The 20,668-nt window shown below is 35.9% G+C and overlaps 5 protein-coding genes across 8 annotated transcripts; all 5 read right to left on the bottom strand.

Moving 5' to 3' along the window:
* Nucleotides 1–28: 28 nt before the first annotated feature.
* Nucleotides 29–2,210, bottom strand: LOC123215083 (probable carboxylesterase 16). The gene is made up of 2 exons (XM_044635140.1): nucleotides 1,393–2,210; nucleotides 29–726 (listed from the first exon to the last, which is right to left on the bottom strand). Exons 1-2 carry the CDS (start codon nucleotides 2,016–2,018, stop codon nucleotides 189–191), a joined length of 1,164 nt encoding a protein of 387 aa, XP_044491075.1. The 5' UTR covers nucleotides 2,019–2,210; the 3' UTR covers nucleotides 29–188.
* Nucleotides 2,211–3,922: 1,712 nt separating this feature from the next.
* On the bottom strand, nucleotides 3,923–5,603 carry LOC123213768 (BAHD acyltransferase BIA1-like). The gene has a single exon (XM_044633302.1). It carries the CDS (start codon nucleotides 5,504–5,506, stop codon nucleotides 4,172–4,174), a length of 1,335 nt encoding a protein of 444 aa, XP_044489237.1. The 5' UTR covers nucleotides 5,507–5,603; the 3' UTR covers nucleotides 3,923–4,171.
* A 3,332-nt stretch (nucleotides 5,604–8,935) lies between these two features.
* LOC123213765 (stemmadenine O-acetyltransferase-like) lies at nucleotides 8,936–10,475 on the bottom strand. Its single transcript, XM_044633301.1, has one exon. It carries the CDS (start codon nucleotides 10,455–10,457, stop codon nucleotides 9,093–9,095), a length of 1,365 nt encoding a protein of 454 aa, XP_044489236.1. The 5' UTR covers nucleotides 10,458–10,475; the 3' UTR covers nucleotides 8,936–9,092.
* A 608-nt stretch (nucleotides 10,476–11,083) lies between these two features.
* Nucleotides 11,084–15,235, bottom strand: LOC123213764 (serine/threonine protein phosphatase 2A 57 kDa regulatory subunit B' theta isoform-like). 3 transcript variants are annotated; one of them, XM_044633299.1, is made up of 5 exons: nucleotides 14,984–15,235; nucleotides 14,732–14,820; nucleotides 13,113–14,430; nucleotides 11,637–11,963; nucleotides 11,084–11,435 (listed from the first exon to the last, which is right to left on the bottom strand). In XM_044633299.1, exons 3-5 carry the CDS (start codon nucleotides 14,328–14,330, stop codon nucleotides 11,349–11,351), a joined length of 1,632 nt encoding a protein of 543 aa, XP_044489234.1. In that variant the 5' UTR covers nucleotides 14,331–14,430; nucleotides 14,732–14,820; nucleotides 14,984–15,235; the 3' UTR covers nucleotides 11,084–11,348. The 3 variants fall into 3 exon arrangements, with proteins under 3 accessions (XP_044489234.1, XP_044489233.1, XP_044489235.1); XM_044633298.1 differs by having other exon boundaries at nucleotides 13,113–14,389; nucleotides 14,984–15,234; XM_044633300.1 differs by lacking the exon at nucleotides 14,732–14,820 and having other exon boundaries at nucleotides 13,113–14,389.
* A 1,282-nt stretch (nucleotides 15,236–16,517) lies between these two features.
* Nucleotides 16,518–20,305, bottom strand: LOC123214641 (serine/threonine protein phosphatase 2A 57 kDa regulatory subunit B' theta isoform-like). 2 transcript variants are annotated; one of them, XM_044634553.1, is made up of 3 exons: nucleotides 20,075–20,305; nucleotides 18,180–19,382; nucleotides 16,518–17,366 (listed from the first exon to the last, which is right to left on the bottom strand). In XM_044634553.1, the coding sequence occupies exons 2-3, from the start codon at nucleotides 19,347–19,349 to the stop codon at nucleotides 17,013–17,015; spliced, it is 1,524 nt and encodes a 507-aa protein (XP_044490488.1). In that variant the 5' UTR covers nucleotides 19,350–19,382; nucleotides 20,075–20,305; the 3' UTR covers nucleotides 16,518–17,012. The 2 variants fall into 2 exon arrangements, with proteins under 2 accessions (XP_044490488.1, XP_044490487.1); XM_044634552.1 differs by having other exon boundaries at nucleotides 18,180–19,641.
* Nucleotides 20,306–20,668: the final 363 nt, after the last annotated feature.

Below are 20,668 nucleotides of genomic sequence, written 5' to 3' on the forward strand. Positions count from 1 at the left end.
ACAACACATGTAAGAAGTCAAAATGGTATATGAGAAAGAATATGAATAAATGAATGAAAGAATGTTCCCAGAAGACCTTCAACAAGGAGGGAAATAATGTTCCCATAAGACAAACACTCAATGTTTTACAATGAAAGAACAGCTTTTGCATGCACTTGCCTCAAAATGGACAACTCAACCTATGCTGATCAGTATGAAAACTCATGGCCTCTTATTGATATATATTTCTTAACCCAAATAGCAATGTCTTCTGCACAGGCCAGGGCTTGTGGAGTCTGCAGGAGAAGTTCAAGAGTGGCAAACTCATGCACAGTATCCTTGTAATCAAGATGGGGTGCATCCACATTAACCTTGCGCAGTTGCTCTGAGTAAGCAATGGCTCGATCCCTCATCCAGTCATGTTCTGCAACAACTGTCAGTGTTGGAGGCATGTACTTCAGAGGTGGACCTCTCCCAGGGATAAGAGGGTTGGCAGCAGGGTGATCCAAGTTGAATTCATCCTCAGGTAGGAGAAGTTTCCATGCCTGTATGCACATAGGCTTGTCATAGAAGTAGGAATTCGACAGCTTAATTTCAGAACTTGTAGGAACACTCCCCATGAAGAAAGGGTACATGAGAACTTGAGCCACAACCTTAACTGGGTCCAAAAGGTTTCCTGTTTCTACAGCCTTCCTGGCCACATAGTCAGCTATGTTTGCACCACAACTTGCCCCAAGGAGCACACACCTGCTCCGACAACAGAAGCGAGTTACTCTTGAAGCACTTCTCATAAAAACGGGTTGAAAATAACACAAGTAACAAGCAAATAAAATAAAGGTAAAACAAAAACAAATGAACAGGCACAAGTAGTAGTAATTATAAGACAGGCATAAATCAACTGGACAAACAAGAGGAATAAACTCAATGCACTAAAATACTAAAAGTAGCCAGTCTCTAGTCTAGTAGTTAAAATTTTCGTATGACCATTTTCAAGCCCACTTGAATTACCCCTATTCATTGAGAACTTTCATAAGATAATTGGTATTAGTTATCGATCACTGCATTCAAAGTAACAATTGATATCTGCAACATTAAAACAATATATAGCCCTATCATTCCCCTGAACATTGAACAGAGTACTGTGAAAGGTTTTGCAGCAAATTGTGCCCCCTTGTATGTTGGCACTCTAAATTTGTTTCCTTTTTAAAGCATACTAGGAAGCCGCATTCTTAAAATATCAAATTGCAAACTGCAATTACTGGCATTGGATCATGGATACATATGCAATTCAAAAATGGCAGAACTTCCAGAATCTGGTTTCTTAAACTATATACAACACATACACATGCTGGTAATTAATCAAAAACAAGGAGAGGGCAATTTCATTCTAAGGATAGGGATAAAAAAATATACCTAGAGGGATCACCATGAGCAGCCAACCAAGGTTCAACCATAGAAAGACCAAACCCATCAAAAACATGCCTCTCTTTTTTCCCATTCCCAAGCTTTGCTAAATTAGCCTGCTTTTTCAACCAATTCAACACCTTAAATCCATCCTCAAATGACGACGGATACCGACTCTCTGGCCCCAGCCTATACCCAACCGCTATAACAATCACGTCACACAACTTGGCTATCCTTCTACAAAAGGCATCGTTTGCAACAGAGTCACAGCTCCCACTTACAAACCCCCCACCATGAAACTGCAACATAACAGGAAGTTTCTTGTAGCCAATATTTTTCCCCGTCGTGAGTGGAGAATAGCCTTTGTAGACATGACCATCATTCAAAGAAGAGTCAACGACCGTGCCAGGAAGAAAGATACGGAGAGCGAGACCAGAGTAAGGGTCTAAGTGCAAATCTTTAGTCGCTACCCCATCAAAGAAAGAGGGATTGCTGGGGACGACGCCCCCGTCTGGCCTTGAAGTGATGACAAAGGAAGACGATTGAGTTTGAGCTTGTAAAGTCAGGTTGTGTAATTGGTATCTCTTGTGGAGTTTGAAGAAGATGCTGTAGAGTTTAACAGTTAAACTTGGCATTGCTTGTGAACAAGAAGCTGAAAAAGGCTAACGGGAAGGAGGATTGAGGCTTTCTTTTGGTTTCGTATAGAATTCATCAACGACAAAAGAGACTGGTTCTTCAAGTTGAATCAAAATTATTGATTTTTTTCTTGGTGGCGTCTGTGAATGGACTGGATGAGGATGCAGGGTTTCGTTAATTATACCGCGGATGATAATTGTACTTTTCAAAGTCCAAATGGAAAGCAGGTGGGTATGGCAGACGCTGTTTGGTTCGAGTATGACAACCGTTGATCTGGAGATGATGATATGGAGCCTCGTTGGATTGTCGGCGAAGTGACAGGAGGATAGGTGACGTGGGTCCCGTTTGCTTAGCCGCGTGATTGCCATCTGGGATGATTAATTTTCTCCGTCCCATTTCCAGATGGTTTACCAAACCGGGCCTCAGCCTCAAGTCGAATCCAAACAAAGATTCACAAAGTCCATTCTCCTACTATGAGCCCAAGTTAGACAGGACATCTGGTGGTGCCAGCCGTATCAAGTCAAATCCAACATAACCCGTTATACCCATGCGTTGTGTTGGGTGAGGAAAGTGTTGGATGAGGAGCTATTAAGTGGCAAACCTTACTGGTCGGGTCGGTCTTCAAAACATGATAAGACTCGTAACATAGTTCAAAATCTCCCGGGTCCAACCTTCGTGAGCTCTTAATGAGTCCACCCACGTGTTTTATGGGTTAACAGACCATTTTATATTATTTATGTATATTTTTAATTTTTAATTCTCATAATTTTTAAATATATTTTATCAAGTAATTATCCAAGACACCCAACCCTTTCGTCCAAATTTTCTTGTTAACTTTAACATATAAAGGGCATAGAGGTTATTTGGAGATCTTATGCTAGACATGTTTATGTCGGTTTAAAAAAAAAAACTTTCCTAGTATATAGTTAAGAAATTTGTTACATGCATTTAGCAAATCATTGAATAAACCAAATTTTCTTTATAATATTACTAAAACGAGAGAAACGGATGAAAATACGTATAAGTCGATGATAATTAATGAGTTTGATCAATAAATAATATATAAATTTAATTAATTTTTTAAATTTATATAAAAATTAATTATTATGACGATAATAATAGGAATAATAATACGTAAGTAATGTTGATAATGAGAAGTAAAGAGCTTCTATAAAGAAGACAACAACTTAATTTGACTATCACATAAATTACAATGACAACTAAATCAATCACCTTCAACCTTTGGTACCAAAGGTTCTCAATGATAGATTTGATTGCTACCTAACCCATGTGATAGGTTGTTGTGTTGGTCACATGCGATTGGTTAGATTTGGTTGTCAAGAGGAGGGAGGTAAGAGGAGGATTGACAATGAGAACCTAGACAAGGATGAGGAAAATGAGAAGAAAAAGAATAAAAGATTATATGGTAGTCTTTGTATTAACACGTTTGTAATGAAAAATTTCATTTTCACATTTAATTGGTGGAAACTTATTTTTCTAATAAAATTAGGATTAAAAAAATATATTTTACTCTTATATAATTTAGTGGAGTTTCTCTCCGAACTACTCATAGTTTAATAAAATCTATATATTTTGTTACATTATATTTCGTTTCAGATTTTATTGTATCTATTCTTATCTTTTCGTTCTCTTTAATTGAGAAAATATATTTACACTGTATTTGCAAGAATTTATAAATGAAGGATTTGGAATAAGTTTTATAAAATTTTAACTCGGGTTTGAGTTGAATCTATTTGAGTCAATCAAATCATCAACAAATTCATTTTTCTCTGGAGGCATTTCATTTTTTTAATTGATTTTTCATCTTTATTCCTGATAATCCTTATTTTTTGTTATGTTTTTTGACAATCTTTCTGACAAACAAGACAACCGATAGAGCAAATTAAACCCAAACTCAAACTAACTCTTATTTAAGTTCAATTCCGCTGAAATCCACACCTCTGAGGGGTTGCTGTAATAGATAGATATCCCTTCCACTTAACAATTCCCATCCTGTCGGGCTCAGGCCCCTCTCAAATAAAAACAGACAAAAAAGAAGAAGAAACTGTATAGTGAAAGTGCAAAGGTAGCCATTGACTTACTTTCAAGCCGCCCCCAAATCAGGCAATAGACTGACAGAGCTCCGCTAAATCTAAAGACAAGATTTTAACGAATCCATGGCTGTAATGTTCAACACCCTTGGGTTCAAAGAAGCATAAGCAAGCAGCTCCTTGTCTTCTTCAAATAAGGTCATATCTTGTTCTTCCAGAGTCACCCACGCCTCTATTCCTCCATCTCCTCCTTTTGCATCCATCAACCTCACAACGTTCTTGAGTGACCGCCCAGAAATATTAGTCACCCAAGTCGGCTTTCCCCACCCGAAATCAATATCATAAAAATAAAAATCACACAGGCTGGTGCAATTGTAAAATTCTATGTCGTTGCTTATAAGCATGCATAATTCCTCTTTCAACGACTCCGTAACCTCCTCATATGCATCCTTACTTTGAAGTTTCTTCACATATTTCTTGCCAAAATCTTGTTTTCCAGTCCTTAATTCTTGAACCAACCCTTGTAGTTCTGCATCGCTTTCGTCTTTCTGTGCCGGAAAGTACCATAAAAGGTTCCCGATTGAGTTTTCAGGCAACGGTGGTTCTGTCGTTCTTCGTATATTCACAGATTGTGATAGCAAAGAGAGCTTTGAAAAGCCCAGATTCGTTCTTGATGCATTCATGGCACTTTTCCAAATGAGGGCTGTTACAGCTTCAACGCGCGTAGGTTGCTGCACGCTTGCGCTGGCGGCTATAGACTTAAGAGCAGCGATTTTTGGCGCAGCGAAAACGAACCTTTTAACAACACACTTGCCTTTGGTGAAGTTAAGCAGAGTCGGTGGTGGTATAACGCCTTCAGAGAAAGCCCTGGGTGGAAATAACGACGACCCATTATACAATGGCTGCTGCACTGTTTCCCCAGAGCCGAGACTCGTGGCGGCCCAGCTCTTGATGAACGTGCTTAGCGTGGCTGCATCGCCAAACTTGTGAGAAAGACAAACCCCAATTGCAACTCCACCACAACTGAAAAAACTTGATTGAACAAGCAGTAAAGCCTCCCCGCCTGCGGCATCTATGGATTCGTCCTCAACAGGAAGGAATTCTTTAAGCGTATCCGCGTTGGGTTGTTGGAGAAAGTCTGACAGAAGGCAGTCCACTCGAGCTTCGAGATAAACAACTCCATAGTCGCTACAATCAACCGTGATGTTATCCTTGAGTCTTCCTGCAAGTGGGAAAAATCGAGTCAAGGTATCAGAGAGTGATTTTTTTAAGCAAAAATGGAAACCTGTGTCACTGTTGGAGAAGTAGAAGAGAAGTAAAGGTTCATAAGTTGGAGGCGCAAGCTGATCCAAGAGGGATAGCTTGAAATTTCTCAAGTTTTCTGGGGTTGAAGAAGATGGTTTGATGATTTCTTTAGCAGAAATCTCAACTTTCATCTTTGAAATTAAGTTGGATAATCTCTCTTACAATCTGTCAACTTATAAAATGTAAAAACATCTGCTTTGATATTAAATTTGATTAAGTTCTGTCATGAATCATGCGTTCGGTACACCAACTTGTCAAATTATAGGAAAAATTAACAGTAATTCAAACCCATTAACAAATATATTATTCTTAAAATAATGTACCATGAAAGTCATTTTATTATTATTTTAAAAGGTAAATAAAATATTACCGCGTGCTTAATTTTCTAGCTAATACATGCTTTCGTGGAAAAGTTTGTCAACATTAGTAAGTATGGGACACAAAGCCTGAACACTCTCTTGTTTCAGTTTGATTTGTATATATAATAATTCAATTCGAGTTTATAAAATCAAAATTAAGAGTAGTTTAAGTTTAATTCAAATAAAAAATAGTTCAATGTAGTCCTGGTCACGGTTCATGAACCGACGGTTTCGGTTCGGAACTACCGATTCATGGTTCGAAAAAATAATGACTCTGAACCGAAACCATAATAGGACGATTCGTAGACGGTTCCGGTTCATGACCCCGGTTCGGAACTGATGGTTTCGGTTCGAAATCGATAGTTTTGTTTCGAAACGGATATTGAACCGTCAATTTTAATACATGATCTTGATTTAATATATTGAACCTCTACATATTGGCTTTCACTTTTTGTGTTGAAAAATCATCTATAAATTGATTTTCATTCACATTTGATATATGTGAATATTGACCAAATCTTCTATTATCGGAAGAATTTCTATTACTTGTCATTTTTTGATAATAAATAAAATTAATTATATAAATAAATTATATGATTAATTATGAAAGATAATAAAAAAATAATAAATAAAATTAATTATAGAAATAAATTCTATAATTAATTATGAATTGTATAATAAAAATTGAAATTGAAATTAATAAAAAATTAAGAAAGAATTTAATTAAATTTAAGAGAATTTGATTGAATTGAAAAATTGAGAGAGTATTAAGAGTTGAAAGAATGAGAATGAGAGTTTGAAGGATTGAGTGAGAGAGTGAAGAGATTGAAATTTGAATGGATATATGTACAGGAAAAATTTTTTTTGAAAAAAATTAAAAAATAGGGGGGTGAATTCTGATTTTAAAAATTGCAGGGGGAAGCTCTAATCCCCTGCAATTTTCTTCTACAAGCCAACGGTTCCCTGTGTAGGGAACCGTTGGCTATCTAATAAATTTTAAAAAAATAAAAAAAATTCAAAAATTTTCGATTCAACACAGTAAACCGTCGGTTTACATATCAGTTCATAAACTGAGTGTGAACCGACGGTTTCAGGTTCAAAATTAGCTAAATTGGAACTGAACCGCTAAAATCTTGTTTTGGTTTTAGTTCAGTCCAGTTCCGAGTTTAACCGTTGGCTGTCTAATAAATTTTAAAAAAATAAAAAAAATTCAAAAATTTTTGGTTCAGCACAGTAAACCGTCGGTTTACATATCAGTTCATAAACTGGGTGTGAACCGACGGTTTCACGGTTCAAAATTAGCTAAATTGGAACTGAACTTCTAAAATCTTGTTTTGGTTTTGGTTCAGTCCAGTTCCGAGTTTGTCGATTCTGTTTCATCTGGGTCAGTTTCGGTCCGATTCACGAGCCAAACCGGTCCGTGGCCAGGTCTAGTTCAATGCGATTCAATTTGAATTCTTAACCCAAATGTGGTTTAGATTTATGGTTCATTGATATCTTTTTATCCAATAACGAGAAAAAATGATGTTGTTTTGTTAGTAAGTTATAAGCTTGAGTCACAAATTTAAATTATAAACTCTAGTGAAACCGAACCGAACTCTTTCTAATATGACTTTAATTTTGTTTTAAAAATAAATCTACTCTCCAAACTTAAATTCAAATTAAAAAAATTTAAATTAAACTGACTTTTGAAACTAAGTAAACTCAATTCAAATATAATCCTAACAACATATATTGGGAGGGGTGAATAGGTTCAAATACTCTATCGTAAAAATAAAAATCAAATGCATAATCAAAATGGGTCGGTTTTAAACTCTAATTTGGATGTAAATCCATTTTGTTACTAATAAATTGAAGTAAAGAAAAATCTTTATCCGTATATTTAATGTACAAAACTCAAGAGAATTATTCATGTGATAACTTTGAAAAATATATACAATTGAGGAAGAGAAATTTCAAAAGTTTGATTATTTTTTTTGGTCAACATTAAATTATTTACTTTTAAAAGTAATTTAAGTAACAAAAAGAACCCTCCGTGTAAAAGAGGATATAAATTTAAATTTTTTCTAATAATATATAAAGAGTTTGGATAACTTTGAGTGGTAATTTATATGAGGGCATGGGTCAAGTAAATTAAAGTAAATAAATTAATTAACTGTTTGCTTTGAATTTACTGTAGAGATCAAACCCTAATCGAATTAATAATAAGCTCTTACTTTTCTAAGTCGAATTTGGTCATAAAGTGTAACATTAATAGACGCCTGTTATGACCAGTTACCTTTAATTAAAACAAAAGTTGGATTTTCAACTGCAAATTAATAACACAATCAGATATGCTTTTGACAATAATTCACCTTTGAAATTTGAGAAACTGCTTCAGGAAAAATTTTACTTAAAAGTTCCCTTTTTTGATCTTGGATAACACTTTTTTTAGAATAGTGTATAATGCATGGTTCATCTGAGACAACTTAATGTTTTATATTTTTGCCTTTACAAAGCCAACAATTTCTGGTTTACAAAGCTAACAAATTGGTGTCAGAGCTCTTGTTTGTTTGTTTGTTTGTTCGTTCTCAGAAGGATTGTGAGAGTTGTATGTAGGCTTTATTTGAGTTTCTGAGAAACCCTGTTGAATGCCCTGTTGAGAAAGTATATGTAATGTCCAAATGCTACAACTTGATTTTCTAGTGGCACAAGCACTGCCGGCTACCTGGCCCCTTATATTCTTCTATGGCTTGTGATTCACATTGCAATAATATATTGGGTGAGTCAGTCAACTTACACCCGATAATATATTAGATGAGTGATTCAGTTAGTAAAATATTACTTATTTGATATAATAATTATGGGTTCGGTTATTATACCTCAGGTTTATTCATGTAATAAATATGGGTAAAGTCTTTGGTTAATAAAAAAAAAATTTATACTTTATAAAAAAAAAGTGATGCATAGCATGGATATTTGTGAATAATTGAATACTTCAATCATATTCTTTTTTAGTAAGTAATTCAATTATATCTTCTTCATTCCCTTTAAAACGATACCAAAATGGGTTTATGGATTATGGTATAGAGATATAGAATAATTATTTTTAGTATTAATAATATATTATTATATGATTGAAGTATTTGAAAGCGATAAGGGGCACATGATGATAATTATTTCTAAAATATAATATTTCAAAATTCAAAAACAACCCTAAACTTTAGAATAAGCACTTTAAAACAGTGTCATACTTTGCAATGCAAACCAAAAAACACATAAAAAGGCTAAAAAATGACTACCCTTGAGTATGAGTTTTGTTTGTTTTGCCGTTTTGGAGAGTTCAATCATTGGCATTGACACTATTCATCTTATGGGGCTACGTATCAACATATGGGGCAGCCTCCACAGCTCTGGGATTGACAGTGGCAAATGAAAGCAGCTCATTGTCACGCTCAAATATAGCCATGTCTTGTGCTTCCAAGGTCACCAATGCTTCAATCCCAAGCCCGTCTCTTGTATCCATCAGCACACTAGAATTCTTCATCCCACAACTAGTAGTGGTCACCCATTCCGGTCTTCCCCAGCCAAAATCCACCTGGTATAGAGGAATCCGGCACCAACTAGTACAACTGTACTTGCTTAAGTTTTTACTTGAATAATATACTTTCCTTGCATCTTCCAAGCACTCTGAAATTGCTGAGAACCATTCTTTCCTTCTAAAGCTCTTTGCATGCTTATCACAGAATTTCACTAGTTCTTCTCTCATACATTCAACTAGACCGTGCAATTCTATCTCACTTTCTTTACTAGTCAACACTGAAAACACAAAAACTATGTTTCCTGTTAAACTTTGAGGCAATGGCGGGTCCATCCTCGAACGCAGATTGATCGATTGGATGAAGAGGGTCGGATTTAGCATATTTGAGTTTGCTCTAGAAGCTGAGATTGCGCATTTATAGATTAGAGCACTTACAGCTTCAACCCTTGTGGGATTTTGCAGGTTTTTACTGGCGATGGCCTTGAGAGATGTTATCTTTGAGGCACTGAACACAAGCCTCCTGGTGACAAAAGTCTCTGCTGGAAGCTTATGTGGTGGTGGCACCAGTAGATCACCACGTGGGAAAAGAGTCGCCCCACTGAAATCTGGCAATACGCTTTGGTAATCGGCTGTGCCACGGGCAATGCTAGCCCAGTTGTTGAGGAATCTGCCCATGCTTGACATGTCGACTATCCTGTGTGACAGGCACAAGCCAATGGCCATTCCTCCGCAGCCAAAGAAGGTGATTTGAACAACTAGCGGGGTGTTTGAATTAGTACTCCACTGTAGATCATCTGGCAACAACTGGCCCAATATCTCATTTTCTGGGTTATTCAGAACTTCAGATAGATCACTGTTGGTTCGTGCTTCCAAAAATACAGCCCCCTCATCGTTACACTCTATAAAATCTGTCTCTCCAATCCTTCCTGCAAGTGGGTAGTATCGAGCTAGAGTTTCAGATAAGGAGGTTTTGAGCAAATGCAATCTTTTGGTGGCTGAGTATGAAGGTTGCTTATCAAGCTCCTTGTTGGGGTAGAAAAGGATAAGAGGGACAAACCAGGAAGGGATGAACTGATCGAAAAATGATAGATGGTGAATCTTCAGGTGAGGTGGAGTTGGGGAGGAAGGCTTGATGACTTCTCTAGATGTTATCTCAACTTCCATAGTTGGCATCACCATATCCTTATCCAGCTGCTTGTCCATGAGAAGAATTTGGCTATGGTTTTTATGCTGAGTGTTGTCAGATTTATAGCGTTAGCTAGTATATGTTTGCACACAAAGCCATTCATGTAAGTCCAGAACAATTGCAGCAGGAGTTAAACACTAGCAGTTAAATTTAGGAAATTGTGGGAAAATTGTGCAGCTTATATTATATTTATATTGCAATTTATAGAGTCGGCAATTTTTAACTTTATTCCTGTGTCCTGATTCTGTACATAAATAGCTATGCTGCATATTGGGACAATTGTCACCCTCTTTGAAATAGGAGAATTGAAAAGGAGTAGAAGCTACTTCAGAGCTGTCAAAATAACAAGAGAGATTTGCAGCAAATTGGGTGCAAAAAATTTATTCTACTATCGAAGTAAACTATTCATTATTATCCATCTAATCTCACCCCTTCTACGCCTATGTACATCCGAGACCGCTTAAAGATGATAAAAGATAAATAGTTCAATAATTGGTGAATTTATAAATTCTCAAGATATACTTTGGATTGTAAAACTCAAAAACAAAACATTGGGATATTGAGTATACCCATCAAGAACATTGTCCTCTGGAAGGAACAATAATACCCAATTAGTATTGAACATTGTCACAAAAGACTAATGTACCAAAAAACAATCACGATATCTCCACTTAAACCCATTCACTTCTATTACAATTTGTACAAATAAGAATACACGCAATAAAGGTTTCATTTGTAGAACAATGAACAAATATATATGAATACAACAAAGGAAATGAGATTGAGCAGCTCAGTAAGTCTGAGAACTGATCAAAATCACAGCCAAGTGCCTAACTTGCCTGTCATTGTAGCTAAATGCTTCATGTAACTCTTCAAAAATCACCTATAACAACACCAAAACAACTCTCTCATGCACTAATGGGAATCTGGGCTACGGTAATAGTTCCACTTGGGGAGTAAGCAGTAGATGGTATCCATGCAAATGGGCTGCACTGCTGCATTGAGAAATAATGACCATCAAGAATATTGACGGTTCAAACAACAAGCAGCAATGAGTATGGATATCAATCCGCAAGGATTTCATGTCTTAAAGCACACCAACCATCTTGCAGTTGCCACCAAAGACCATAAAAATTGCAAACTGAACAAACTATCCTATTATCACTAGCTAGAAGATGTTAGGATAGGTATCATACAGGTACAGGAACTGCTTCACTAGTTGCAGCTTTTTCTGCAGCAATCTCTTCCAAGCGCTTCCATACATCATCATGTTTTCTTTTGATCTCCTCCACTTTTGATTCATCATCCTGAAACTTGTGCAAGCACTCCTCAAATAGCTCAGCATCAATTTCAGAGAACATCTTACGGACATTAAGTATCAAGCCTTTGACCACCTGATTCCAGTGATTACAACCATTTTTCTGCAAGGCAGGGAAGATAATCGGCAGTATGACTTTTCGGTTTTGCCTGATTAAGCTCTCAATGTGATCATTGTTCCACAAGTATAACGCTCTTTCTGCCACCTGTGTAAATAGGCATAAAGCAGCTGAAATCAAACGCAGGAAAGCAGTGGTATGATTAATCAAAATTTCATCTGAGGTAAAACTAAGATCCTTTTATAAGCATATATGTAACTGGTAAAATGGTATGAAGCTCCAATGAATTTGACCCGGGGAACCTGAATCTCAAAAGAGATTCCAGCAAAAATTTGCCAATATAAGGAAGGACAGTGGAAAGTTTTTACAATTGACTCAAACAAACTTATTGAAGATCTTGTCTTTTCAAGAAAAAAAAAGGGTTGGCTATGATAACAGATCGAGATTATAGAAGTAGCTAGAAAATTTTCTTAGAAACAATCAAAACCAACAATAAGATTTAGTCAACTGTGTGCATGAACAAATGGTTTAATAAACTGTACTAGTCATTGATATCCAGCTCTGCATCAAACCCCACTGGCTTACTACCAAATCTTACTCAGCAAAATATTTAAATTGTAAATGGCGGCAGATAAATAGCTGCAAGAATGCTCTCCACATTCATTTCTCTAAATACACACATTATTAAGATTTTAGAAAGACTGTTCCTGTCAACTCTCATATAGGTTTTTAGTTTTCATTTACTTAAAATAAATCTGCTAATTTTCCATTGAAATTACAAGGATGATAAAATAAAAGCTTAAATTTCCAGATTTCAATATTGGGTAACTCAGAATATGGCTATGAAAACACTTTATTTGTTATCCTTTCAAAGTAAACATAAACAGGGAAGAATAGTTAATAGCAGCAAGAAAGTGACAAGAAGAGTATTGATAATAATAACAATTTAAAAAATGAAAGATCATGCCTCAATCAAGTTAATATAGAAATATATATAAAGTACAATTGACCAAATGAACAGGCTAAATCAAGAAAACATGAGATCATAAGTTAGGCTAGAAAGGTTATGTTTAAGTCCTTCCGCTTGAAAACCAATTAATTACCATTTACTAACATATTAGAGCATGTTCCACTTTCTAGAAGACAACACTAAGGAATCACAAAAGATGGTAACCACAAATTTAGCGAATGTGGACAGCACAAATGTTTGAAAGCGTGCAGAGAAAGGAAGCATAATTGAAAGAAACAGAAAAAAAATGTAATGAACTTGAAGATTGAAATTTGATGACCTATTACCTGGAAGTGTGAACTGCTCAGGCAACAAGCAATTTGACGGAATAGGGGTACCATACATCTTTGAAATTCTGCTGGTTGAGTTGCCTCAAGAACTTCCTCCATCTCATTAAGGAACATAACCTCTTTTGAACTATTAGTGATTGGCCAATACTTCAACAGACCTCTTATAACAGTGTCTGCAAGTTTGCAGTCTTTCTCCACAAACTGTGTAATGCAGTATGATAATGGCTGATGATACATCGGAAGGCATTTTGGTTTGTGAAGGGGAATTAGAGCTCGCACCAAGAACAACTTGTGTTCTTCTTTCAGTGGCAGCGCAAACCCATTGATTATACTGCCCAAAACCTCTAAAAGCTCAGCAATCCCATTATGCTTCTCAGTTTCAAAAATAAAATGAAAGAAGATGTTATTGATAGCTTTCCGAATAAATGGGCGATACACCATAAATTTCCCATAGATGCGATGTAGAATAGTTTTCAAATACTCCCTCTCCCTGGGATCATCAGAATCAAAGAGGTCCAACAACTTGAGAACAAATGAGTGGTCAATATACCTTTTAACCAATTTTGCGTCTGTTTCTGGTGACGCAACAAATCTCAGAAGAAACTCATACACAATTTGCAAATGAGGCCATGCAGGGTCCATCAGAGGCTCTTCCTCCTCCAAGTCAAAGGTTTCTAAAACCTTGTTTTCTCGGGGTTGTGGTGCAAGAGACCTAAACAAATTAATAGATACCATCTTTATAACTTCTTGCACGACAGTCTCTGTGAATTTCCCATTTGCAGAAGTAATATAATCCACAAGCTCAAGCAATGTCTGCCGCTTGATATCCTTTTCTTTCAAGCTCTTGGTTGGATCAGTGAAGTCAAACACAACACAGCACAAGTTCAATTTTCTAATCAGCAAGTTTTGCTTCTCAGAGCTCTGAACATCCCTGAATCCTGGTAGTGCTTCGTAGGAAGTGACTACTGCAGCGCCATTCAGTTTTGGATTTCCAATTTGGGGAAATTTATTTTCCTGACTGTAGCCAAAATTGACAACAGAATTGGTACCCAAAATAGTCACACGGTCCAAATTTATTGGACCATCACTCACAAGATCACTGCTTCTAGAACTGGCAGGAGCATTTAAAGAAGGGGCAGAAGAACCCCCAAATTCACGACTCTCAGATGACTTGGGTGGCTTCCGTGGAAGCCTACCAAGTATCTGCTTGATCATAGCTCACAATTTATACACCCAGGAGAAAGTCCTCACTCAAACCCAGTAGTGACCAGAGGCTACATCAAAGCAGAAGCCAGCGCATGAGAGAGACAAGAACCTCCAAATGACAAAAACGAAAACCCAGATGCATAATTAATTTCAAGCCAGAGAATTAGCAAACCCAATTATGTGAATCCTAACACCAGAGAACAAACCCCAGTAGCAAACATCAAAGCATCAAAGTAGTAACTCTGACTATGAAACATAATTCTCTAATAACTTGGAGAATTTTCTTCAAGTGTACAGAGTGCACGAACAATAAAAAACATCGTTTCACTTAAATTCAAGTGCCCAGATGCCCAAATCAAACAATAAGAACGTTTAATACAACAAATACACGCATCAGAAACTCCTATTACCTATGCTTTCCCATTCATCTCTTGAGATTCTTCTTCCTGTTTTCTCTACAACTAGCACCTAACTCAGCTGGGTCAAGCGATAACACGATCTGGGTTGCATCAAAAGCATCAAAACAAAATTCTTTACAATAAATCATGATAAGATGAGTAAAAGAAAATGGAAAAATTAACAATCAAAAAGTAAAAAATAGAAATAGGAGAAGAAGCAAAACCCACATAACAGAAAATGGACTAGAATGATAAAATACTTACAAGAACACTAGGGGCATGAGAGGGGTGTGGCAGCCAGCAAGAAAGCCTTTAGATTTTGGTTATTTAATTTAAAATTTTATATTAATAATAAAAATAGTAATAAATGGAAAGGGAGCAAAAGAGGGCGAAGATGGATGGAAGATTCACCGTCCGTAAATGGAACATTTAAGAAGATAAGAAAGTTGACAAAAGTCAGTATCTTTTGAAACACCTGTGCTCTCTTTACTCAGTTTAGTATTCTCTCTGTCTATACAATCACAAAACTTAAACTAGTAAACTGGTTCTATAGATATATAGTTTTGATTACGTTTATAAGATGTCGGTATATGCTTTAGCAGCTCCAGGGACCAGTCACCAGTGATTTTCAATTTAGGGTTAGCCAAACCCAAACACGAACGGATTCACATTCAATTCTAATATTGAATAATTAATTCAAGTTCGAATTTGAATTTGTTCAAACTAGACGAAAATGTCATTAAAGGTTAACAATAAAATGAATAACATCATGAGTGAGATATAAAGTGTCCGTAATAAGATAAGATGGGTATTTGAGTCAAATTATCAAACTAAAACTTTAACTTGAATTAGGCTTAAATCGAACCAAATGCCAATTTGAACTAAATCCAACCATAATTTTCATTTTCTAACTTCTATAATATTTGAAAACTAAAAAAAAAATTACAATGTTCTTCAAGGCTACTTTGGTATTTTTTCGTCTGTTTGATTTTAAATTTATAAAAAAGTTGTCGTCAATCATGATCCAAAACAAAGATAATTCCTGCCGCCACATCAATTCAAGTCCTCCTAATTTAGAGAATTTGCAAGGTAATAAGCTTTACAAGATGAAACAGAATCCATATCACTTTTTTTCTTTGTCCAAATTTAAAATTTTCCTGGCAAGACCAAAGGCCAGCCCCTATCAAAATTCAAAGCAGTAAGGTAGAAAAATTAAAGCTATAGCGATGTTTTATCTTTCAGTACCTTTTGTATTAAATAGGGCATAGATTTTCAGGCAATGGGAATCAGAGTACTTCCCTTCAGCTACAGCCTCAGGTGGGCTATGGCTGTCTGTAATTTTCATTATTTTCAAACAAGAATCATCAAAGTCAAAACCTCAGTCTCCCTGAGAATGAGCCTGTCTGGACTTGGTGCTTAAACAGTTGGAGCCTATCCTAGAGTAGCCATGTTAGGTGAGTTGTAGTGGGGATAAAATATTCAATTGCTCATCATCTTTTGTTTAAATTTGAAGCCACTGGAAGCAAAGCTTAATTATCTTAATGTGAAGCTGCTATTGCATCTATATCTTAAGGAACATTCCACACTAGCAACATCATTGCAGAAATGGCTACTTCATGATTGTTAGTTATCATAAAGCCCTTCTGCATGCTACACAAAAATCCACAAGAAAGATAGTTCTTTGAAGGGTCCAATCACCAGTTTTGGTGTCTGCACTTTCAAGCCAAAAACTTGGACATGAATTTGATAGCTAAGGGCTCAAAAGCAAGAAAGCAAGCAAAAACAATCATTAGCAGGGTTCTCATAAGCCTGAACATTACATTACAGAGAAAGTAATTGCATTAATCAACATAATTTCATATCCTATACAGACGTGCAAGAGGAAGAGAAATGCAGAAGTCTCCAAATGTGATGAGCCTCTGGCCTGTAAGGTCAGCTCAATAAGCATCTAGCATAATTGATCCTTTTGTCCATTGCACTATTAGAGGAATATAAAGAACTCTATTTAATACTTAGCTAAGCAATTGTTCCTCTCTGTGCTGCTAATGCATGTTTTGATTTCTAACAGGTAGTATTACATTTCTCATTTATTTAAACTGACATGCAAGGTAAAAGCTAAGATTAAAGGATCAATTTCACCAAAATGTTTATTGGGGTTTTGGTTATAGGCCAGAATCCATCCATCATATCCTGAAGTTAACAATGCATGAACATACCACCGAATGATTTTACCACCTAAATAAAAAAATTATGAGTCATTGGAACTATCAACAAATATCTCTCCCTCCTGACCTTAAGAGGGGGCAGGATGTGCTCTTTTGGGAGCAGGCAGAGTCTCATTAGTTGCATCTTTCTCTTCAGCAAGTTCTTCTAAACGTTTCCATGTAGCTTCCCGTCTTGCTTCAGTTTCATCTTCCTTTGATTCATCCTCCTGAAACTTATGTAAGCACTCCTTGCACAACTCTGGATCAATATCATAGAAAATCTTGCGGACATTCAAAGTCAAACTGTGGACAGCCTGATTCCAATGATTTTTAGCATTTTTCTCCAGAGCAGGGAAGATAATGGGCAGTATAACCTTACGGTTTTGAATAATTAAGTTCTCAATGTGATCATTGTTCCACAAGAACAAAGCTCTCTCTGCTACCTGAAAAAACAAGCATCAATTGCGTAAGGTGAGTTTCAGAGAACAAGGACAGCAGTTGCAGAAAGCTATCATCACTTCACAGCAGTATCGATCTGAAAATGAATATTCTTAAACCATATATCAAGGAGCATTATTGTCTCCCATGGAAACTATTCACGCAGAAATAAGTGTCTTGATATGATAAATATTCTTCTGTATAGTTGGAGTGGTTTTCATCCTATTTTTTTATAAGCTGTGATGCCTTTTAAGCGTGTCCAAGGACAGTAGCACACTGTAAATTCTTCCACTAAATCCTTCCATGCTATGTCACCTCAGTGGTTAAATCCAATCATGCTTTAGGTAAGAAGTTGAGCTTCAGTTGTATCAATTTCAGACTAGGGATTGCCAGCATTAAGGCAACCACTCAGGCTGTAGCATGAAACCTCCAATTTTGTATTTTCTTATGCTTAAAAAACATCAACTTCAAATTTGCAATTATTCCCTAGTTCTCTCTATTTATTATGGTCAACCATTTCTAGTGAGCATATATAGTGGTTCCCCATTAATCTAATGTCTAAATGTACCAAATAAAGATAAGAGGAAAACAATCAAAACATTTGGGGTCATTATAAAGTTAAATTTCAAATTACTGGGCAGTATGATTTCAAAATGGGTTAGAAAAGAAAGCTCAAGCTTGAATACAAAAATCCATATCAAATTTCAAGCATGTTTCAAAAAAGGATGTTTTTGATACCTATATATAGATATAGAAGCATAGGCAAGACAGAATCTAAGATTTAAAAGCAGAACAGAACCAAATTTTAAACTCACAACCTGAAAGTGCAAACTGTTCAAACAACGAGCAATTTGATGAAACAAGGGTACCATACACCGCTGAAACTCTGGTGGCTGGGTAGCTTCTAAAACTTCCTCCAACTCATTCAGGAATATGACTTCCTTTGAACTATTTGTCACAGGCCAGTACTTCAATAAACCCCTGATCACAGCATCTGCAAGCTTGCAGTCTTTTTCCACAAACTGTGTTATGCAGTAAGATAACTGCTGATGGTACATTGCCAAGCATTTTGGTTTGTGCAAGGGAATCAGAGCCCGAACAAGGAATACCTTATGTTCTTCTTTCAGTGGCAAAGCAAACCCATTAATTATACTGCCCAAAATTTCTAGAAATTCAGCAATTCCATTATGCTTCTCAGTCTCAAAAATAAATTGGAAAAAAATGTTATTTATAGCTTTCCTGATGAATGGGCGATGTATCATAAATTTTCCATATATGCGGTGAAGAATTGTTTTCAAGTATTCTCTCTCTCTAGGATCTTCAGAGTCAAACAAATCCAGCAACTTGGCAATGAAAGACTGATCAATGTACCTTTTGGCCAATTTTGCTTCTGTTTCCGGTGATGCAACAAACCTTACTAAGAACTCATAGACTATTTGCAAGTGAGGCCATGCAGGATCCATCGAAGGCTCCTCCTCTTCTAAATCAAGCCCATCTGCAACCTTGTTCTCTCGTGGTTGCGGAGTGAGTGTCCTAAACAAATTTGCAGATACCATTTTCACAACTTCCTGCATAACAGTTTCAGTAAACTTTCCATTTGAAGAAGTCACATAATCCACCAACTCTAACAGTGTCTGGCGCTTGATCTCCTTTTCCTTGAGGTCCTTTGTTGGGTCAGTGAAGTCAAATACAACACAACACAACTTCAACTTCTTTATAAACAAGCTCTGCTTCTCTGCATTTGGAACATCCCTAAATGCAGGCAGTGCTTCATAAGAAGAAAACATTGAACCCCCATTGATCTTCAAATTACCTTGCTGGATTTTATTGCCATAATTCTGTGCCAAATCCGAAGCAGAATCAATCCCTTGAGGAGACACAATGTTGGAATTCCCAGCTTTGCTTTTACCCAATTCACTGCTTCTTGAACCAGTAGAAGCAATGGAATGTGCAATAGAATTTCCACTAAGCTCATGATTATCAGTCATCTTAGATGACTTCCGAGGAAGCTTCTTTAGTATCTGTTTGAACATAATGCATGAAATTACACAACACCACCTCTAGAATCCACAAAAGTAATCACCAAATTTCAATCCAAACTGTCCAATGCTAATTAAAATCCATCACATAAAACCAAAACCAAACCCTTTAAGCCATATCAAGAAGATACCCAGAATCTGAAAACCCACTTCAACATAACCGAGAGCATAAAACCAATTCTTTTAACCCAAAATGAGGGCTCAAAACTCTCCTTACTGAAAGCTCCACTATCTTATGTTCCTGGAAAAAAGGAAAAAACAACCCTGATTTTCCCAATCTTAATCAACGAGTACATAAAAGAAAAGCTTATTTACTTCACCCTACTCTCCCAACCAAAAAATCCAGTCGCCAAAATTAGAACTTTTAAGTAGAATTCAAATACCCAGATGAATAAAAGCACAAGCTTAGCAGCTTCTTGGGCGTCAAATTGAAAAAAAAACCCTGTCCCTTCTCAGTTCAATTGATTAAAAAAAAAAAAATTTAAAGCACATTCACCACATTAATGAATTGTGATCAGGAAACGCTTTTAAGAAAAAAGAAATATAATAAAATGAAGGATTGGATTACTCGTCTAGTGCACGAAAAATTAAATAAAGCACATGCAAGCAAATAGAGAGGTCCAATATAATAGTACGGATGTTTAAAAACAATAAAGTGAGAAAATAACACTTACAGAATATTGAGGTGAGAATTCAATTTTGTAGCGCTATTACTTGGTGTTGTTTGTTGACTGGGAAAATTATTAGTTTATTATTTTCTCTTGTGATTGGGTTCAGTGATTTGCTCAGATAAAGTATTTAATCTCTCTTCTCTATATTAGGCTGCTTTGAGAAGTGAAGTCAAAAGAGAAAACCAGAACAAGAATCCAGAAGCCGGAACCCGTCAAAACAGAAGATGGTTCCTTCACCGACGTCGTTTTAACTGACAGTAATCCTTTTTCCTTTTTAATATATTTAACATTTAAATTGGAATTTGAGGACTTTTCTATTCCAACTGTAACTGAGTGTATTATTTAAAACGTGAAAACTTATTTGGTAATGAAAAAATAGTTTATATATAACAAAATAATTTTATATATTATTTTTGAAAATGTATTTGATATTTTAAACTAAATTTTATTAAGAATAAAATTGTAACATGATTAAAATTATCTTAATAATTTTTTAAGTAATATTTTTTTATCAATGACATACAAAACAAAGTTATTAATAAAAGATAATTTATAAAAGTGATTTTTTATAAATGTGTTTATATTATCAAATGATTT

This window comes from Mangifera indica, chromosome 4 (assembly GCF_011075055.1).
Source record: "Mangifera indica cultivar Alphonso chromosome 4, CATAS_Mindica_2.1, whole genome shotgun sequence".
In the NCBI taxonomy this organism is placed as follows: Eukaryota; Viridiplantae; Streptophyta; class Magnoliopsida; order Sapindales; family Anacardiaceae; genus Mangifera; species Mangifera indica.

Coding starts and splice junctions, on each gene's coding strand:
- LOC123213764 (XM_044633300.1), bottom strand. CDS start 14,330: ATGATCAAGCAGATACTTGGTAGGCTTCCACGGAAGCCACCCAAGTCA. Junction 11,964..13,112: donor TGAGCAGTTCACACTTCCAG/GTAATAGGTCAT, acceptor CTATTTACACAG/GTGGCAGAAAGAGCGTTATA. Junction 11,436..11,636: donor GTGAAGCAGTTCCTGTACCT/GTATGATACCTA, acceptor TTCTCAATGCAG/CAGTGCAGCCCATTTGCATG.
- LOC123215083 (XM_044635140.1), bottom strand. CDS start 2,018: ATGCCAAGTTTAACTGTTAAACTCTACAGCATCTTCTTCAAACTCCAC. Junction 727..1,392: donor GCTCATGGTGATCCCTCTAG/GTATATTTTTTT, acceptor TTGTCGGAGCAG/GTGTGTGCTCCTTGGGGCAA.
- LOC123213768 (XM_044633302.1), bottom strand. CDS start 5,506: ATGAAAGTTGAGATTTCTGCTAAAGAAATCATCAAACCATCTTCTTCA.
- LOC123213765 (XM_044633301.1), bottom strand. CDS start 10,457: ATGGACAAGCAGCTGGATAAGGATATGGTGATGCCAACTATGGAAGTT.
- LOC123214641 (XM_044634552.1), bottom strand. CDS start 19,394: ATGTTCAAACAGATACTAAAGAAGCTTCCTCGGAAGTCATCTAAGATG. Junction 17,367..18,179: donor TGAACAGTTTGCACTTTCAG/GTTGTGAGTTTA, acceptor TTGTTTTTTCAG/GTAGCAGAGAGAGCTTTGTT.